At 41.4% G+C, this 21,294-nt stretch overlaps 1 protein-coding gene across 15 annotated transcripts in view; it reads left to right on the forward strand.

Annotated features, from left to right (window-relative positions):
- Plekha7 (pleckstrin homology domain containing A7) overlaps positions 1-21,294 on the forward strand; it is a 128,340-nt gene that overhangs the window by 45,574 nt on the left and 61,472 nt on the right. For 14 of the 15 annotated variants that reach the window (XM_033764118.1, XM_033764113.1, XM_033764116.1 and 11 more), the window contains 2 exons: positions 2,935-3,018; positions 20,886-20,997. In XM_033764118.1, coding sequence (XP_033620009.1) covers positions 20,899-20,997 — 99 coding nt within the window. In that variant the 5' untranslated portion in view covers positions 2,935-3,018; positions 20,886-20,898. Of the gene's footprint in view, positions 1-2,934; positions 3,019-3,182; positions 3,238-20,885; positions 20,998-21,294 lie in introns of those variants that run through there. The other variant, XM_033764119.1, reaches the window with a different exon arrangement.

Raw genomic sequence — 21,294 nt, forward strand, 5'->3', positions numbered from 1 at the left:
CCGTAGACAAAAAAAAAAAAAAAAAAAAAAAAAAAAAAAAAATACTAGGTGGGCATGGTGGCACACAACTGTAATCTCAGCATTTGGGAGGCTGAGGCTGGAGAATCGCTGCAAGTGTGAGGCCAGCCTGGGCTACACAGTGAGGCCTGAACTACATAGCAATACCCTGTTAAAAAAAAAAAAAATCTTCCTTTTAATGTTAGGATACAAAGTTTAGTTTATGCTTAAAGCTTACACCTTGAAGCTCAGGATTCTTTTAGCCAAGACTTTGGACTCATTTAAATTGGTACACCCTTTGGATGTGAAGCCCAAGGATTGTTAAGATTGTGTAGTGTGTATGAAAAGGCAGCTAGCTACTGGCTGTTGTACCTGCTTCAGGGACATAGGAAAGGTGTACTTTGTGCTCTCACTTACCAGAAATCCACCAGTTGATCTTGTGGTACGAAAAATGGTATAAGGGTCTATCGAGTGCCACACAAATATTGTTACTCAGAACTTGGGGCCTGGACACAAGAGGAAATAGAGTTAGGGAGAGAGCAGGGGGCCTGGAAGGAGGTGGTGCTATTTTTCTGATTCTTTTTCTTTAGTGCTTTCTGGTGAGGGTCAGGAATTTGTTAGCCTCAGATTCCTAAGGGGAGGGCAGAGCAGGTTATCATGCAAAAAGCATAGAATTTAAATAGAGGACCTGGATTCATGTGCCAGTCTTAACGAAGAAGTTATCTTGTACATGTCACTTCTCTGAACCCAGTTTCTTCATTCATAAAATAGGGTAATGTGTAAGAAAATGCTTACCTTTAGTGGTAATAGTAGGCAGTGTTACTGCTTTATTGTTGTTGACATTGTGAGTTTGCATATTTTCCCCTCCAGGTGGAAATGAGGCAGGCTTAGATTAGAATTAGCATCTTGATTTTTTTCTGGTGAGTGCAGATGACTCTCTAGAAGAAGCTGGGTACAAATAAAGTCTTTGAATGCAATGCAAGAATTTCTGAAACAGGTGTTATTTCTGTCCTTCTTGCAGAAGCTCACACCTAAACTCTGCTCTTTTTGAGCAGAGGATCAAGCTGCTGCCTGCCAGATGTGGTTAAAGGATTCCACAGACTCACCAGGAGCAGGAACCAGGAGTTGAGAACTCGCTGTGATTGGGATGGGTAGTAGGCATGGTGCACTGGGGCAGAGTCGGGAAAACTATACAGGCCTTGAGAGTTTTTCTATTTCATTTGTTGTCTTGTGCTGGCTCGGACATACTCTCCAGGGAGGCTTAGCAGTGAATTTGGAGATGAAGCTAATATCTTAACATCACTAAACTCAGATGATCTCTGACAGTGGAAGTATTTTAGCTCCCTGTATTAAGAGTTTTAAAGCATAACCATGCCCTTTGATTTAGTAATTTCACCTCTGGGACTTTAAGGCAGTAATTTGAATTGCAGAAAAAAGTCTGTGCACAAAGGTGTATTGGATGTGATAGTGGTGATTGAGCACCCAAAACACCTGGCATTGGAAGCGTGTACATCTAAAATGTCAGCATCACAGAGTAAGGATTTTTTTGTTTGTTTCCAGCACCTACAGTAGTAACTGGGCACATGAGTGCTTGTGACACTTTTTAAAGTTATATAGAAGAAAGATTTACATTTACATGATAGGATTACTTAGCTATTTCAAATGAAGAAGTATTAATGATATAGGATATTTTCTATATTGATAAAATGGGGGGGAGCAAAGTATTTTTATATATGGTAAAATAACCTGTTTTTTTAGTGGTACTAGGATCAAACCCAGGGTCCTTCGCTGAGGTACATCCCAGCACTTTTTACTATTTGACAAGATCGGGCGCATTCAGGGTGGTGTGGCCGTTTGAGACAAGATGTCACTAAGTTGCCCACGATGGCCTCCAGCTTTCAATCCTTCTGTCTCAGCTTCCCAAGGAGCTGGAATCGTATAGAAAGGCAGGGTGTGGGGTAGGGGATGGGGAGGCAATACCCGAGTAAGTATATCTCCAGAGGATCATATTATAGGTGACATTTTCAGATTTTATAAAATTTTGAAAGCAACTATGATTTTTTGACGAGTAAATTTTTTTCACTAAATCAGGTTCTTATTTTATTATTTTTATTTATTTATTTTGGTGCCAGGGATTGAACTCAGGTCCCTGTGCTTGCAAGGCAGGCAGCGGAACCACTGAGCTAAGTCCCCGGACCAGGTTCTTATTTTTTAAAAGTAGGTTAGTAAAGTTGATTCGTGGAACAAACCAGCAGCCTCCAGAGCCAGCTCCTCTATCTTTTGAAAAAACCAGGCAGCTTTTGTCAACATACAAAACACCTACACACTTGGCTTGTTCCTGTCAGCTTGCTATGGAAGCTGATGCCTCCAAATTTCAAGAGGGTGATAGAAACCCCATGGTGTTGAAATTGTGTGGCTCACATTGCAGAGACGTGCCTGTATGTTTATGATTCCATCATTGAACTGAAGATATTTTATAGTAGGGGGAAGGATTTTAAGAAGATAGAATTTGCTGGGTGGGTGATTAATTCTTAGAAAGTTATGGAAGCTTTTAAAAGTGTCCTCTGCTTTTATTCGTTCTTATTTCAGCTCGTGTTCTATTAAAGTAATTTTTAGATAACACCTCAGTGCATTGGAGTACATAACAGTACTTCATGAAATGTTTTCTAAGATACTGTATTCTCTTGAAGCCAAGACTTCCTTAAAATTAAAATCTCTGCTTTTAGGTGAATTGTGACACCTGAGCTGGAAATTCTTAGTTTTCCAATTTAACTGGCTTCCAATAGAATACGTGCATCCCAGAAGAAAGGCCCACTTTTCTCAGCTTGTGAGGAATTTGTGATGACTAAGGGTCCCCAGACATTTCTGACCCATTGTTATGACTGTAATCCTTTCCATTCACATGACTTCTCATTTATCTTTTCTCTGCCTCTATAGTCATAACCGGCAGACCACAGCATTCAGGCATCCTGTGACCAGGCAGTTTTCTCCAGAAAATAGTGAATTCATTCTTCAAGAAGAGTAAGTACTTTTGTTTATTCTCCTTGTCTAGACAGATTTTGGGACCTTGAAGGCATCTGCTTAAAACAAAACTTGCTGGACATTTTCTGTCAGATACAGGGGCTTGGAGTGGGTTGATTGATTCACAGTGAAATGTGAGAAGAATTTTATTATTCATTTTCCAGCCTTCTCTAAGTAGGAAGATGTGGAAGAGGAGAGATGATGCAGGGATCTGCTGTGGTCAGTATGATTAGAGCCTCTTACAAGTTCCCTTTCCCCGGAAGCGCCATCTAACACATTAGCAATGCTCTGATTAGACCACTCCTCTGGCATGAAAATACTTAATATAGTCTCAGAGAGAGCAGAGCAGCTTCCCAAAGAAGCCTTAAGTGAGAGTCTAAAACGGTTCTAGAAGAGAGGAAGCTGGTGATGCCCACCGTCTCCACACATTTTGAGTCCATTCTGCTCTTTTCCTAACCTGGGAACTTTCTTGCTCCATGGCTCAGTTTGAGCCAGGACTCTGGAGTGCTAAGAGCCAGGTTTGTCACCAAAGCTTCTCTACTTAAAAATGCATGTACTGCCTAAGTAGGACATGTTCTTTTCCCAAAAATGGAGACAAATGTGCACAAGTGGCTCATCTGAGACAGTTTTATCTGAAGAAAATATTTTCTGTTGGAGAAGGGACTTTTTTTCTCTTTATATCATTTTTCCTCTGCTCAACACTGAGACCAAATATATTCTTAAAATAAATGATCAGTATTTATATTTTTACAGTATTCCTCTCCCTCAGTGCTTACCCTTTTGAACTTTTCATTAGGGAAAAAATTTAAGGGTTCAAAAGTAGAGAAGTGTAGTAATAAATCCAGTGTATTTGTAATTTTATTTCCTCTATACTTTCTTCCTCATCCCTTGGATTATTTTGAAGCAAATTCAAAACATCATTTCATCTCTATAATATTTTCACCATAGAATCATTATCCTACTAGAAATCTATGATTGTGATAATATTGACATTCCTTGGATGTTTACTTTGTGTTGGAAGCTTCACATGCATATCTCAGTAATAGAGGTAGACCATCATCACCATTTTGCAGATGAAGATAATTGAGACTCAAAGAAGTAAAATCACTGCCCAGTCACGTTGCTAGGAGTATAGAGAGTCATGTTGACACCCCAGGGTGGCCAGGTTTCATAATCTTTGCTGTCTTTGTGTGGTGGTCTCGTCTGTCAAGTCAAACCTCTTGCTAAGTTATTTTAGTGGTTGTGGTCCATGGGACATAATGGCCAAACTCTGGGGTTGGAGTGATGACTTCAGTAGGGGTAGTCTAGAAATCAAACCTAGGGCCTTACCACTGAGCTGTATCCCAGACTCCTCTTTTTATTTTGAGACAGGGTCTCACTGAGTTGCTTAGGCTGGGCTCAAACTTGTGATCCTCTTGCCTCAGCCCCCCAAAATGCTGGGAGTCAGGTGTGCACCACCATTTCTGGCTCTGACATTTATACTATAGATTGACTATCCCTCAACCTGAAATTCTCTGAAATCCAAAACATTGGGAGCATTATGTTGGCACTTAAAAAGATTTTCAGATTTGGAGTTCTTGGATTTATCTTGCTCAGCTGGTAAGGTCTATGCCAGTGGTGGCAACCCTATATCATACCACAGCAGGCTGTTTGTTATCATTGAGAGCTCTAAAAGGTTTGCTATCATTGACTGGTCTGTGCTAATATTCCAAAATCAGGAAAAACTCTCAGATCTGAAATATTTCTGGTCCCAAGCATCTTGGATAAGCAATAGCCTACAGCTGAGGGGGAGATAGTAGACGGTAAAGATTATTTTGCCTCCTGAGGAACTGCTATGTAAAGACAGCAGCAAATCCCTCACATTGTAGCTCAGAATAACTTTATTGATAGAATCCTGAAGTTCAGAAGCACCTGGAAGCTTATTGATTGCAGTCTCCTTCAAGACACCTGCAGCCTGGCCATGGTTAGAAGATCTGGAAGAATCCATCAGCCCTTTGGTTGGGAAGTTACCAGATTCAATAGGAGCTGCTAAATGCTACAGGTTTCTCTCTGTGTACACTTTTGTCATACTTCTTTTTCATCTCATTCCTAACATTGTACCCCTTGACCACTGCTGAGAAGGTAGCCTCTTTTCTCCCACACAAATAGGTCTAGAGGATTCTCAATTCCATGTAATTTCCAAGGAAAGGATGTTCCTTACTTTCAAGGACATTTCCTGTGTGCCATGGGAGTACCTGCTTATCCTGGGGTGAGGGGCACTACGTGGTCAGATGTTCCTTGAAGCAGCGGAATATGCTTTAGGCATTGACAGGAAGGGAAGATTCTATGAACTGAAGTATGATGCCTGCACTTTTATCCATAGCTCTCCATTGTGTCAGTGGCTGGACTCTGCAACAAGTGTGCTGTTGGCAAGGATCTTACTGTCTACTAGGGAAGACAGATGATGAAACAAAATCACAAATATAATGTGTTTCTATCAGAGGAAACATAGGGTCCATTGGGCATTAATTAAAGGGGCCTCTGATCTGGCTTGTAGACCATGGAAGAACCCACAGTCTTGGGTATGGACATGGTTTAAATTTAGACCTGTGCCATCAAGGTGAATGGGCAAAGACTAAGAAGCAAGAGGGTAGAACATGGAGGCTCGCGCCTGTGAAGAGCACTGGGTAGATTCTGAAAGTGAGATTGACAGGACCTGGTGATTGATTGTGATGAGGATAAAAAGAAAAGAGGACAGGCTTTTTTGTAATCAGTACGTATGTATGTATGTATGTATGCATTTATTTATTTATTTATTTATTTGTTGGTACTGGGGTCCTTGTGCTTATGAGGTAGGCAGTGGAACCCCACTGGGCTAAATCCCCGGCCAGTTTTTATTTTTTATTAACACGTCTTTGTAGTACATAATGATCATAATCCTCATGGGGAGTTGGTACATGTACATAACACATCTTAATTATTTTTTCATTCCCTTCCCTCCCCACTCTCTCTTAATCCTCTTCCCATTTGAAAAGATCTGTCTCCCTATTTCCTGCTATCTACCTTGTATTTTCCTCTGGGTTTCTCATATAAGAGAAACCATGTGATACTTAAGCCTGTGTATCTGATTTATTTCACTTAACATTATTGTCTCAAGGTATGTCCATTTTCCTACAAATGATTTGTTTATCCTTTTTCTTGCAGAGTAGTGCTCCATTGTGTACAAATGCCATACTTTCTTTATCCATAGGCCACTTCCAAGATTTGGCTGTTACAAATTGTGCTGCGTAAACATGAGTATGCATGTATCCCTGTAGTATGATGTCTTTAACTCTTTTGAGAAGATAACTAAAAGGGTAATACCTGAGCTGAATGGAATTTCTTTTTTTTTTGGTACCAGGGATCAAACTCCTTGCGCTTATTATGAAGCAGGCGGCAGAACCACTGAGCTAAATCCCCAGCCCTGAATGGAATTTCTAATATTAATGTTTTGAAGAGTATACTGATTTTCATAACATTTTCCGTGCAGCCTCACCAGCATTTGTTATTACTATTTCATTTTCTTTCTTTTTTGTGGGGGCATGGTCTCAGTAGGTACTTCAGGCTGGTGTTGAATTCAGTATGTAGTCCAGACTTTCCTTAGACTCCAACCTTAGCCTCCCAAGTGCTGGTATTACTGGCGTGCACCACCACATGCTGCTGCTACTTAATTTCTTGACGATAGCCATTCTTTCTGGAGTAATACGAAATCTTGGTATTGCTTTAATTTGCATTTCTCTAATGGCCAGAGATGTTTGAACATATTTTTGTATACAGTATTTGTTGGCCATTTGTACTTCTTCAGAGAAGTGTCTGTTCCTTTCAGTTGCCCATTTTTTGGTATTCTAGATGTCAGTCCTTTGTCCAAGGAATAGCTGGCAATTTTTCCTCCTATTCTGTAGGTTGTTTCTTCACTCTGTTGGTGGCTTCCTTTGCTAGGAAGAAGCTTTTTAATCTGATGCAATCCCATTGGTTGATTCTTGGTATTCTTTCTTTTACAGTTGGGGTTCTGTTCAGAAAGTGCTTGGATACACCTCTGTCTTCAAGAGTTTTAAGGGCCAAGGATGGAGCTCAGTGGTGCAGCACCTGCCTGGAAAGTGCAGGGTCCTGAGTTCATTCCTGCACCCCACCAAAAAAGTTTTACCTGTTTTATCATCTAGCAGATTAAGTGCTTCTGTTTTAGCATTTAGATCTTTGATGCATTTGATTTTAGTTTAGTACATGGTGAGACATATGGGTTTATATGCAAGCTTCTATATATGGATACCTAGTTTTCCTAGCATCATTAAAGAGGCTGTCTTTCCTCCAAAGCATGTTTTTCGTCCCTTTGTCAAATACTAGGTAGCTGAATATGCCTGAAGTTGTTTCTGCATCCTCTATTTTGCCTGACTGAGCCACACACGTCTCTTTATTTGCCAATAATACCATGCTGTTTTTATCACTGTGACTTTGTAGTATAACTTGAAGTCTGGGATTGATGGCTCAATTCCTTACTTCTTGTTGCGCAGGATTGGTTTTGCTGTCTATGACCCTTCTGGTTCCATATGAATTTTAGGATTGTTTTCTCTGTAAGGAATGCTATTGGTACTTAGATTGGTATTGTATTAAATCCGTATAACAGTTTGAGACTATGACCACTTTGACAATATTGGTTTTGCCTATCCAGGAACAAGGAATATCTTTCCATTTTCTTTTTTTGGTACTGGGGATTGAACTCACTCAGGTCCTTATGCTTGCGAGGCAGGCGGTGAAACCACTGAGCTAAATGCCCAGCCCTCTTTCCATTTTCTTACGTTTTTCATCTCCTTTCTCAGAGTACTGTAGGTTTCATTAAAGAGGTCTTTCACTTCTTTGTTAAGGTTAAGTACTAGATTTTTCTTGATGCTATTGTGAATAGTATTGCTTTCCTAATTTCTTTTTTGGTGAGTTTATTATTGGTGTACAGGAACAGTATGTATGTATGTATGTATATATTTATTTGAAACAGCATCTCACTGTGCAATTCAAGCTGGCCTTGAACTCACAGCAATCTTTCTGCCACAGCCTCTTGAATTCTGGGATTACAGTGAATTTAGTTTTTAATTGGAGAAGTTTTTTGATGGAATATTTTTGGTTTTCTGTGTAGAGAATCATGGCACCTGCAGATAATGATAATTTGACATCTGTCTTTCCTACACATATCCCTTTTACTTCTTTCTCTTGCCTGAGCACTCTGGCTAATGTTTCCACAGCTATTTGAACAAGAGTAGTGATAGTGAACATCCTTGCCTTGTTCCTGATTTTAGAGGAAAAGCTTTCAAATTTCCCCATTTAATTTGATGTTGGCCATATATATGGCTTTTATTAGATTGAAATAAGGGCCTTCTGTACCTTTTTTCTTTAGGGTATTTTGTTTTTTGTTTGTTTTATCATGAATGGATGTTGGATTTTTGTCAGAAGCCTTTTCTATGTCAATTGAGATGTTCATGTGATTTTTTTCCTTGCTTCTGTTTGTGTGGTGTATTACATTTATTGATTTGTATATTTTGAGCCATCTTTGCATACTTGGTCATGATGTATAATCTTTTTGATAATTCATTGTATCCTGCTTTCCAGTATCTTGTGAGGAGTTTTGTATATGTTCATTTTCTTTACCAGTTGGTCCTTTTCTGGTTGGTCCTTTTCAGAGTAATGCTAGTTTCCAGGATGACTTTTGCAGTACTCTTTCATTTTCAATTTCATTAGAGTTTGAGGTATATTGACATTAGCTCTTCCCTAAGGATATTACTGAATTTAGCAGTAAATCCATTGGGACTCGGGCTTTTTTTAGTGGTTATTTGTTGTTGTTGTTGTTCTCTTTAATTTCTCCAATTTCATTGCCTGATACTGGATTATTCAAGGTTTTTGTGTCTTCTTGGTTTAGCAGTTCATATGTATTTGGGAGTCCATTTGGTGTGAATTCTGTTATTAGAGTACTGTTCTCAAAGCAGTTACTAAGACTCTTCTGGATTTTGGCAGAGTTCCTTGTGATTTCACCGTTTTCATTTGTAATTGCACTGATTAGTGTCTTCTCTTTCCTTTTTGGGGTAAGATTGGTTAGGGGTTTATCTGTTTTGTTTATTCTTTTGAAGAACCAGCTCTTCAATTCCTTAATTCTTTATATTTTTGTCTTAATTTAATTTTATTAATTTCTGCCCAGATCTTTATAATTTTCTTCCTTGTTTTAGTTTTGGATTTGGAATGTTCTTGTTTTTCTAGGACCATGAGTTGTATTGTTAGGTTATTGATTTGGACTTGATCTGTTTTGTTGTTGTTTTGGTAATGGGGATGGAACTCAGAATCTTGCACTTGTCGGGCAGGTGGTGGCACCATTGAGCTAAATCCACAGCCCTTGATCTGTTTTTCTGATATGGACATTCGCAGGTACAAACTTCCCTTTTAGGACTGCTTTCATTGTGTCTAATATAGATTCTGGTATGTTGTCACTACAACATACATGATAGTTTGATTTTAGGAATTAATTTGCTCTGTGCCCCATTGATTGTTCAAGTGGTTATTGTTTAGTTTTCATAATTTCTGGGGTTCTTTTCCTCTTGATTTCTAGTTTCATTGCATTATGATCTGATAATATTCATGGGACAATTTTGCTTCTTTTGCATTTACTTAAGCATGAGTGTAGGGTTAGCATGTGATCTGTTTTGGAGAAAGTCATGGACTGCTGAGAAGAATGTGTATTCTATTGTTTTTGTTTGGAACACTGTAGATATCTATTAAGCCCATTTGTTCTAAGTTTTGGTTCACCTCTGATATTTCTTTGTTGATTTTTTTTTGTCTAAGTGATCTGTGACCATGGGATAAGGTTCCCTACTAAAATTGTGTTGCTGTTTATCTGATCTTTTATGTCCATTAGTATTTGTTTTATGAAGTTAGGTACACCAGTATTTGGTGCACATGTTTTGTTTCTTGGTCTATTCTGTCAATCTGTGTTTCTTGATTAAGGAGTTGACACCATTTACATTGAGAATTATTATTACTAAGAGGTTTTGAGTTATTCCTTTCATTGTATTTTTTTGTTTGTATTCTTTGTATTAATTTTATCAATCTCTGCTCTGATCTTTATAGTTTTGAATTCCTCCCCCCACCTTTTGCTTAACTACTCGCTCTTTCCTGTGCATTCATTCACTGTCTCTTTCTTGAATATCTTTGAGAAATTTTGTTTTTGGTAGTGCTGATTTGGTGGTCCTGAATTTTTTGAGGTGCTGTTTATCATGGAAATACCTTGTTTTTCTATCCACTTTGAAAAATTACAGGATGTATAAGTCTGGATTAGAAGTTGTGGTTTTTTTGTTTGTTTGTTTGTTTGAGGGCTGAAATATTTTTTTTCAAGCTCTCCTGGCTTTTAAGATTTATGTTGAGAAGTCTGCTCTAATTCTAATGGAATTACCTTTGGAGCTGATTCATTACTTTTCTCTAACAACTTTTAAGATTCCGTCTCTGTTTTTGACTCCTGGGATTTTTTACTATTGTGTGTCATGAAGAGGTTCTTTTTTGATTTGAGTTATTTGGGGTTCTATATGCTTCACTTATCTGTATTCTGGTATCATTTCTGTAAACAGATATTTTTTATATCTTGTGTACTATCTTCTGATTTTTCACTAATTCAGATTAATCTTAGATTAGTTTTCTTTGTGTCATCTCACAGTTTGTGGGATCCATTTTTCATTCGTTCTTGTTGCTTTTAAGGTAACTGAGTAATTGGTCTCCTATAGCATCCCTGTTTTCTAGTTCTCACACTCTGTCTTCACATTGGTTGCTTCTGCTGCCCATACTTCCACCAGAATTTTTAATCTCCCAGGTTTCTTTTTGGAACCTTCTTGTGGACTCTTAATTCTTTACTAAACAGGTCATTCATGTTTTGTATCATTTTGTTTAGCTTAGCTAGCTTTTTATAGGTGTCTTCTCATCACTTTTTCATTACATCCATTATCTATTTAATTATAGATTCTTTGAGCTGTCCAAGGATGTTACTGATCTGTTTTTTCACTCTTCTGTATTATTCTTTTGAAAATTTAGCTCTATGGCTTTTGCTCTCCTGCATACTTTTTTTTTTTTTTACTGGGGATGGAACTCGGGTCCTTGCACTTGCTAGGCAGGCTGTGGAACCACTGAGCTAAATCCCCAGCCCATCCTGCATACTCTTTTGAAGGCTTCTTGAAGGAAAGATATTGGAGATAATGGGCCATGCGCAGCTTAGGGAAGTGTGGCTAGTCTTGGTGGGGTCAGAAGGCAAGAAGAATGACTTGTGGTTTGTTTGCCAAGGGGAGAGTCGAGATAAGGCTGGACAGGAAGGCGCAGCCAGTTATCTAAATTGCTACTTCCTAAAATACACCCAGACCTACCTCTGGGGAAACTCTGGAGAGTGAAGCATGATTTCCTTTCACAGAAATTATTTTTTAAAATGTGCAGCGAGTGGAATTTCCATTTTATCCCCTTAGAGGAGCTTAATTTTGTTGTGTAAAGTATTAAGTGGTGAAGGAAAAAGGCTGATCATTGTTGTCCTTACATTAAACTCTCAGGCTAATGTCTTGAGTATAATAAAGAATATTGGCAGGCCGGGCATGGTGGCGCATGCCTGTAATCCCAGCACTCGGGAGGCTGAGGCAGGAGGGTCGCTGTGAGTTCGAGACCAGCCTGGACTACATAGTGAGTTCCAGGTCAGTCTCAACTACATAGTGAGACCCTGTCTCAAAAAGCCAAAAAAAAAAAAAGAATATTGGCTCTTTTTCTTCTCCAAGGAATTTTAAGGCCAAAACCCAGAATGTTATAACTGTATTGACCCCTCTCATCAGAGCCTCTACTCCCAGTTTCTTAGATCTAATTTTGTTGGATCAGTGGTTGTCAAAGTGTGGTCTCCAAACTAGTGACATGTGGCCATTTGTTAGAGATGCATATTCTCAGTTCTCAATCAAACCTGCTGAATCCAAGACTCTGGAGGCAAAGCCTAGAACTCTGTTTTAACAAGCTTCCCAGGGAATTCTGGTATAGGAAAAATCTTGAGAGCCACTGACTTAGACAACTTGCTAAACTTCTCAAACTTCCTAAGTTACTTCCAGGTTCTTCTGAACTGTAGTGATAGTCTGAGCTAGATTTTAGTCAAATATGTAATTTGAGGTTCCTTTATCTGTGGGAATTTAATTTGTAAAGCCCATCTTCATGATGACTCCTCTTAGGATAGTACTAGCACAAGCAGATGCTTCTCCCTCACTATTCTCAGGTATAGCTTACCTGAGCTGTTTGGCATAGCCCATGTATGCCCACTCAGACTGTCTTCATTTTATAGATTAGAAATTCAGAGAGCAGAGTGAAAACTGATATCATGGGTGCAGAGGATGTGGGCTCTGAGTGTTCTAATTCCTGCATCAGTAATGCAGAATCAGCTAGGAGAGGCTAAGGTCAGCTGTGGTAAAGATAAAAAACAAAATATTAAGAATTTAAAACAAGATATTTCTTACTTTGCTCCATGTCTATCCATATGTCATCTGAGGGTCTCTTCTCTGTCACCTGTGCTGAGGGAGGCTTCATTTCTGTGCTTTCATAGTAGTCAAAAACAAGAAAAAGGAAACTGAGTGAAGTGTGCACTGGCTCTTCCACTGTCACATCATGGACTAAAGCAAGCCCCATGACCACCTTTCAGTTTATGGAAAGCAGGGAATGTACCTACGAAGAGAGTGAGACATGTTTGTTGAGTAGTATGATGGTTACTCTTAATAATTCAAAGTTCAGGGCTGGGGTTTAGCTCAGTGGTTCTGCCACCTGCCTTGCAAGCACAAGGTCCCAAGTTTGATCCCTAGTACCAAAAAATAAAAAATCAAAAAATTCACAGTTTAGACTGATCAAGAGAAGTAGGACCTATAGAATCAGTCACTAATGAGCTGCATTTGCTGTGTGACTAGAGTGCTTATTTTCTCATTTCATCTTTTCTGTTAATCTGCTTAGTTCTTAGTTCTTCATTATGCTATTTAGCTTCCAGGAAGGGTGTTCGTCAGTCAAATAGGCCTTGTAGCCTGTACACTGCTGGCAAGTGGTAGAGTCAACATTGAATTCTGGAGTTTGGCCCTAGGTGTTCTGCTTTTTATTACATAGGTAATACTGCCTCGTGTGTGTGTGTGTGTGTGTGTGTGTGTGTGTGTGTGTGTGTGTGTGTGTTTTGGTTTTTTGAAGCAGTCTCACTATGTAGTTTATGTAGTTCGTGCTGGCCTTGAACTCACTATGTAGCCCAGGCTGGCCTCAAACTCTTGACAATCTTCCTGTCTCAATCTCCCGAGTGTTGAGCTTACAGGTGTGTGCCACCATGCCCAGCTATACTGCCTCTTTAGTTTTCAGGGGACAATCCTTGTTGTTGGCCGTTCTTTGTTTTGTTTTGTGTTTTGGTACCAGGGGTCGAATTTGGGACCTTGCGCTTGTGAGGCAGGTGGCGGCACCACTGAGCTAAATCCTCGGCCCTGTTGTTGGCCATTCTTAAATGATGTGCCAATTGAGGAGGCTACTGCTGCATAGAAATTTTAATTATAATTGTATTTGTAGTAATGAAATTTGATCTGTAGTAACTTTACACTTGCTTGAAAGATGCCAAGCTTCCTTGGTACTCTCTGCTCCAGAAAATATTCTCAAACCTTTCATTTAGGGCCTCATTTCCAGTGATTGAATCATTTGGGTTCTTCTTCAGTCTTTTTCCTGATTCACAGTGACCTTCTAGAATTGTGAGCTTGAAACCAGGATCTATTTTTTGGTTTTGGGGATCAAACTCAGGACCTTGTGCTTGCGAAGCAGGTGTGGTGCCCCTGAGCTAAATCCCCAGCCTAAAGCCAGGACCTTTGTGGCCAAAAGGACATGAACAGGGGTCCTCTTAAAGGTGTCATCCTTAGCATGGGACATACAGGGCTATGGTTTTGTTCCTGGTGCTCATGCACAGGAGCCTTTTCTTCTTAGCACTGGGCTGCCCCAAAGCCACAGATAGACTCTTACAGCTCTCAAGAAGAGGAGAGGAGCATTCCTGAATAGTGATGCCAGCAGCTGACTGTCAGCAGACTGTGTGCACCAATCCCCAGGCTCTGTCAAGCATTTCACATTGAAGTGGGGCCTACGGCTGGAAGAAGTATGCATTCACTACTTTTAGAAGTTCAGAAGCCCACAGTGGTGTTGAGTGGCCAGCTGCAAGGCATGCAGTATCACCTGGGAACTTCATAATCGGGAGAGAAGCCTTGCTAGGCCTACCCTTCCCAGCATCCTACCAAGTTTAGTTTGTCCTTTCCCTTGGGGTCTGAGCAGCCCTTTGTTTTCTCATTTGAGTAATTGGAAGAGAAACACTAGTTGGAATTGCCTGAAATGCTGTGAATAGCATTTGGAGGATAGCACTTAAAAACATAGTCTTGTTGAAGGTAAGAATTATCTCATTGATCTTTGGTCTTTGCCTCTTTGCTGATGCGATTCATTTTTACGGGTTATAGGGCAAGATTCTCCTAAGCCTTGTACAGATTCTGGGCCTGGGGTTGGGGTATCTTCTACTGCTAAGAGGTGACTGTCTGCTGCTCCCACTGCGGCTACAAGTTGGTAAAAGCTGTCAGTGAGAGATTAGGAGTGAGCCAGCATGGGAGGGAGTCTGTCCTGCTGTACCTCTGCTAGACTCTGGGCTGCACCGCTGATGCATTGCCATCTGTGGTGGATAGAACCGGCACATTTTCTCTAGATGCTGGCATTCTTGGGCTAGCTTTGCCTGTTGCATTTGGTTGCCATGGCAGCAGAAAAAACGGGGAGAAAGGAAAACACCTGGCAAACAGATGCAGAAACTTGATTGTCAGTTTTCCTTCCTGGATTCGGAGACAGCATTTCTGACAGTCACAGGTAGGAGAAGAGGGGGTGGTGGGGCCTTTAGTTCATTCAGATGCCTAGGTATTGCCTTTGGATGTGGTTGTTTGTAGAGCATTGGCATTAAGGATGAAGCCATTGCCACATAGCAACCACGTTTTCGGCTCTGTCTCTGCCCGATGAAAAATGCTGCACTGTGGCTTTGCTGTGTATGGAAGGAAAGCTGCTGCGTGGAGACAGTTGTTTTTCTTGTTCCTGTGACTTCCCTTTTGTCCTCTTCTTCTGCCTCCTCCTACTCTGGAAGTGCTCAGGTGCCATTGTCTAATGAGTAGAGTGGCTGCCAGGCTCAGAGAAGCAGATAGGCTGGGGAGGGCTCGCCAGAGGCACAGGTTTGAATTGGAGCATCTCTGAGACAGAGCAGAGCAGAGGTGCATGGACTGATAGAGGTCCAGGCCCAGTTCTCTTCTTGAACAGGTGAATACACCCAGAATCGAACGTGGAAGAGACTGGCCCAAGGTCATACACTGAATAGGGACTCAGGCCCAGTGTTCAGATTTACCGTGTGGGCAAGCCTTGGTGTTTTTTTTTTCATACTGTTTGGGCTGGTTTCCAGCTCCTGGGGTGGGGTTAGGAACTAGAGCCTGTGTTTAGGGATTGAGGGGGAAGGAGAAGGAACACAGGAAGCCATGGTTGAGTAATGAGGCCATAGTTGCTGAATGAAAACCTGTGTCAGACAGCCTCCACAGGGTGTTGGAGTTTATAGTGAGCGTTGGCGGTCTGTCTGTGTCTCTTTCTCTGAGAAGTGGGGGTGTGAAGATGTTTCTGCCTGTTTGGGACAAGAACTTTTATTTTTTTCCTGATTTTCATTGTGCATTGCTTTTCCCTTAGTTGGTGGGTGTAAACTCCTTCGTATATCTCCTTCTCATGCACCCCTCATCTTACTTAAATACTTTCAGCTATGCCCTTTTTGTATAGAATTCTTGAGAATAGAGCATGAATTTGGGAGCCATTTTCCCAGAAATTAATGGGATACAGGTGTCATTTGATGAGGTCTTTTCAGTAAGAGATTCTTATTTCCTCATACTTTTTATGACTTTCTTGATGGCTACTGACATCTTTACAGAACGAGAACCTATTCCACAATGTTTCTATACTGTAACAACAAAATGTCCCAGAAAATGTGTTTATAGGAAATGTTTATTGCTTGGAAGCTAATTGTCACCTTCAGTTTTCTGGAGAGAAGTGCCTTGGAAATAAAAATAAACTGTAGGTGGGATTTAAATTCTGGGGTCTGTCCTGGTAACAGTCACAAATAATGCTTTTCCTTTCATGCAGTGCTTCACGGTTTTTAAAGTGTCATTTCAATCCATGCAACTGCCTTGTGAGATGAGAGGTAGTTTCCACTCCATTTTTCAAAATGAAATTGAAAGCTCAGGGAGCTGATGTGATTTGAGGAGCCAGTCAGTTTCAGAGAATGGCTGAGTTCCAGTTATCTGGATCTTTCCACCATGCCAGGATCCCCTTGGTTTGGGGTTTGCTTTGGAGTGATAAAAATGAGAGCCTGTTTCTCTCATACTTTGGGACTTTTCACAGGATGACCTCTTTGTGGAAAGCCAAGATTTTAGAGTCCACATGCTGTCTTGGGCAAGTCATTAATTTTATTGGGTCTCAGTTTCTTCATCTGCAAAATGAGATGATAAAACGACTTTGGTTGTTAATGCAGGAAAGTTACCTGACACATAGCTGCTTGATAAGTATAGGCAAGCAGTAGCCCCTCTCTTGCTTAACCTTTGTACCTGTTCCTTAGCATTGCTACACTTGGCTTGGTGACCTACCTCTTGTGTGTATAAAGCAAAGAAAGGTCTTGTTATGATTTCAGACCATTCATTGAAAGGCAGCTGAGGACCCCCCCACCTCCCATTGAACTTGGACCTTGTACTTTCCAGGCTGATGGCAGAATCACTGAGCTAAATTCCAGGCCCCTGAGGATACCATTTAACAAACCCACCCAATTTAGACCTTGTAGAAAAAAATGGCTTAGGCCGGGGTTTCGCTCAGTGGTTCTGTCGCCTGCCTTTCAAGTTCAAGGATCCGAGTTTGGTCTCCAGTACCAAAAAATAAAAAAAAAAGGGTGGGGGGCTTCTGTATTTATAACGTCCTTTTCTTGCTATGAATATCAGTATTATATGATATGCAGAAAGCAGAAGCAGCTCCTTTTATAGATGGGGACATTGAGTTAAAGAGAATATCATTTCCTGCCCCAGCTCTCTTGACATATCCTTGACAAAGCTCAGAGTAGAATCGACTCATTTTCCAACAGAGCTTCTCCATAGTGATTTTTGTCTAGTCCTCACTTCTTTTGTTCACTTCCAATGGGAGGCAGTTGTGCTCAAACTCTAGCTCACTCTTTTGAACCTCAGCCCACACCCCTCCAGCAAAATAATCAGCATTCATGTAACTTAAGCCAAGGAAAGGGAAGTCTTTGTTCAGACCATCGCACTGTACTTTGGGAATCCAGACAGCACAGAAACTGAGCAAGCAGGCTTTTAAGTTAATAGATTTAACTTAATAACACCAAGAGTCTATGTATGCTGGCTTTTTGGTCTCTTCTAGAGATCTGTGTGACTCAGTATGCTCCAGGGCATCTAATGGGAGCTGCATGCCTTTCACAATTACTTTGCTCAGGGCACAAGCTGAGCCTTGGAAGAGGGAGACATTTCTTGGGTGAGACTTGTCAGTAGTGTACACTCAGCCTTCAGACTTGAGGACAAATCAGTATCTGTTCCAGCCAGGTTAGCAAATGGGGAACACACCTGAAAGATGAAACTGGCTAAAACAGACATTCATGTCTAAGCTGGTGATGTCCCTCTTTTCAGTGCTGTCTGTGTGCTGTACACACATGCACACACACCCACACACACCCCAGAGATGTTGCTGTAGTTGATGTAATTCACCCCTAAAAGTTTCCTTCAGGACCAGGGATTTTAGCTCAGTGGTTCTGCCGCCTGCCCTGCAAATGCAAGGATCCAAGCTCGATCCCCGGTACCCTCCCCCCAAAAAAAAGTTTCCTGCAAAGTGAGGAAATTGGAGACTTTTTTCATATCCCCATTTTTGATAACCACCAGTATCCTCAAAGCATAGCCATTTAAAAAAAAAAGACTAACTGTAATTTCAGAAAACTTACAGATATTTCCAAAGTAGTAATCACCCTTGGAGAACCTGTGAGAGCTTGACCTGTGGTGAGAAGGCTCAGAAGGCAGATCTTGTTATTTGGATGAGTGGGTAGCTGCATGCGCCTTGTACTTTCAAAGAGCCATGATGGGCTGCCAGATATGAGTTGAGCCTGCTGCTTGATTGAGAGTGGTCTCTGCCCATGGTGGACTGTGCTGGAGAAGACAAGCTTCATGTTGGTAGAGACCGCACAATCTTCACCTTGGCAGACCAGTTTGGATTTTAGTTTTCCTCTTAAGTGTTCTCTGGGTAAGGCTGAGCAATGTTGCGCATGAAGACTGGACTCATCTTTGTGTGTTTCTTCCTCCTCTTCTTCTACCCGCTCCTCTCTGATGTTTAGTTTTGCAGCCACAGCTAGTTCTTCTCTGGCTGAAATCTCTTCACAGTTGGCTCCCCAGGGGCCAGTCTTACCCTCCTTCCTTACCTAACCAAAGTTGCAGGGCCATCATCTTTCTCCCATACTGTTGGCTGAGAGGGCTTTCCAGCCAGCTACTACCACCCCAGGCTACCACAGGAAGATGATGTGAGTCAAAGTGGGCAGGGGTAAAGTTAGGGTTAAAGATGATAAATATAAACATAGCACAAGTATCCATTTGCTCTGATTTCCTGAGCCAATCACAATTCTAGTCTTTTCTTTGTCCTACAGAAGTAGAATGAGATATCTCTTGATGGCAAATTTTACAGTCTTTTACAATGATGTGGATGACTTTAGAGTAATTGGGAAAAATGTATATATTACAATGTTTTGAAGAATCAAAAGGTAAGAACATGAATTAGTGTGATCATAGTTATGTAGAAACAAAAAAGTACCCATTTCCTCAAACCCAAAATAAATATGTAAAAAAGAATGAAAGTAAATATATGAAGTTATAAATGACTTTTGCTTTGACTAGCAAAATGATAGGGCACCCACCCACTACTTTAGCTTTTTCTTATATTTCTCAAATAGTCTGTAATAAGCTTCTAGTAGTATGTGAAGGGAGAGCAAATTAAACTTGATAAAATATCAAACAAACTTTTTCTGTTACGGATTTTGTGTCTTGAATTTTAGCTAAGAGGTACAGTCATCCTAACTCAGGCAACCTGAGAAGTCTTCTTTCTTGACGCCCCCTGGAAGTCAGAAGTCAGGCAAGACTAGGTTCTGAGAAGGCATTTTGGACTCATCTCTGCCTGGAAGTAAAGGGTGGACAAGGCAGCCTCTCAGATTCTCTTCACGCCCCCAAACAGTGATTATCTTGCCTCACATAGCCTCTGCCAAAAGGGAGCGCTGAGCTCAGTGCCATTTTTCCTGAGTGGGGAGAAACAACAAAAGTCTGGCTGGGGGTGGGAATCTGGGGTGAGTCCCTGAGCTCTGATGAGGAGCCAGCTAGCTTTCTGCCTGGTGGGACGAGCACATCCAGCTGCCAGGCATACTACAAGGTCCAGCCCCTTGGAAAGCTGGTCCCCACTACAGTGGACCTGCAAAGGCCCTGCTGAGGGAACCACAGTGGTCATAGCAACTTCTGTGGAGAACTTCTCTCCTGTTGCAGGGTTATCAGGGCTCTGGCTCAAGGCATGGAAAGGATCACCTGTCTTTTGAGCAGTGGTCTTTGAAGGGAGCATCATCTCTGCAGTGGAAACTAGGACTTCCCTGTTGCACAGCTGTAAAAGACAGCCTACTGAAGGACATCTGAATGCTTTTTCCTCAACTCATCTGGCTTGGATCCTCCAGCTCCATTTCCTCAGGGTACTGGCCCAGTCAGTCCTGCAGAGCAGATCCTCAGTTTTTGGTAGCCTGCTTTATATCGATCTGCATGGATCCTGTCACCCATCTGAGCAGTGGGCAAAACCCCGCTACAGAACACTGAGATTCCTGCTTCAAGGAAAGTTTACTGACCCTGGACTTGGCATTGAGCTGCTCAGGGATAGGTATTGAATTTGTGTGAACACATTTGTCTTTGCTGCTTTAAAAGATTCTGGCAGATGCAGGGACTCTTTGGACACAGGTGAGGAGGACACTCTCTTGTGTCTCTGAGTGTTGTAAAGAGATGTTCCCAGCGTTCTGGCCCTCCTTGGGCAACTTCCCAGAAGAAAGGACTGTGTTCCAGGGATGCTGATGGGGAAGCACCAGGATCCTCCTTGGAGCCCGAGGCTTGCTTCTTTCCTTTTCTCCAGGCGCAGCATGAGGGGTTAATATTGTCATTAGCTCTATTTTGGGACAACACAGAGTGTTCTCAGAATAGAACTCTTTGTTGAATAATCTATTTTGGGAGGCAAGCCCCACTGGCGTTTATGAAAGCATTCTCTGTGTATCTGAGGGTGTAGATGTGTGCGTAATTAATTTCTTGTTACTAATTATAAACAGCTTCTTTGGGGACCTGGGGAAGTAGAGGGGTGTGTGTGTGTGTGCACTTGCACATGTGTGTGTGCACGCATGTGTACAGATTGCTCTTGCCTGCTGTGAAAAGTGGTGTATGTCCATTGGATGGGGCAGCTGTCACACCTGCTAGGATAGGAGAGTAAGTATGGGGACCTGAGGTTAACAGGCAGGGATGACAGTCTGATCTTCTTTGTGGACATGTACCCATCTGTCATCCTCTTGGCTCCCTGGAACACCAGGGCAGGCTAGACATTGTGGTCCTCTGGTTGTAGTCTGGAGTCTAGTGGTTCCCAAAAGATCAGTCTTGATTGTCCTAAGGCCAAGCAACCTTTCCAACCTAAAGTAAATCTAAGTCTCTATTTCCCACTCTGCAGATTGTCATTTATTCTCTAGATCCCTTTACCTCTTCCCTCAGGCCAAACCTACATATGTCAAAGCAAGAGAGAAACCAAAGACCGTCCAGCATGGTCAGTGAATCATCCACAGCTGGGACCACATCCACCCTGGAGGCCAAGCCTGGACCCAAGGTGAGCTCCTGACCATCAGTTTTTGCCTTCCCCTCTTTTATATTTGCCGGACCCCTTTTTAGCCAGAAGCCCACTTGATCATCACCGCAGTTTTGAGGGAGACCCATAAGAAGTGTTTTTCCCAAAAGGTGGTTCAGAAAATTAAGGTCAAGAGGAGTTTTGTCCTTTGTTCAAGAAAACAGATGATTGGGGCCAGGGATTTAGTTCAGTGGTGCTGCCACCTGCCTTGCAAGCACAAGGTCCCAAGTTCTATCCCCAGTATACCCCCACCAAAAAAAAAAAAAAAAAAAGAAAGAA

The sequence above is a fragment of the Fukomys damarensis genome, unplaced genomic scaffold (assembly GCF_012274545.1).
Source record: "Fukomys damarensis isolate Sample0158 unplaced genomic scaffold, DMR_v1.0_HiC HiC_scaffold_16, whole genome shotgun sequence".
Classification (NCBI taxonomy): domain Eukaryota; kingdom Metazoa; phylum Chordata; class Mammalia; order Rodentia; family Bathyergidae; genus Fukomys; species Fukomys damarensis.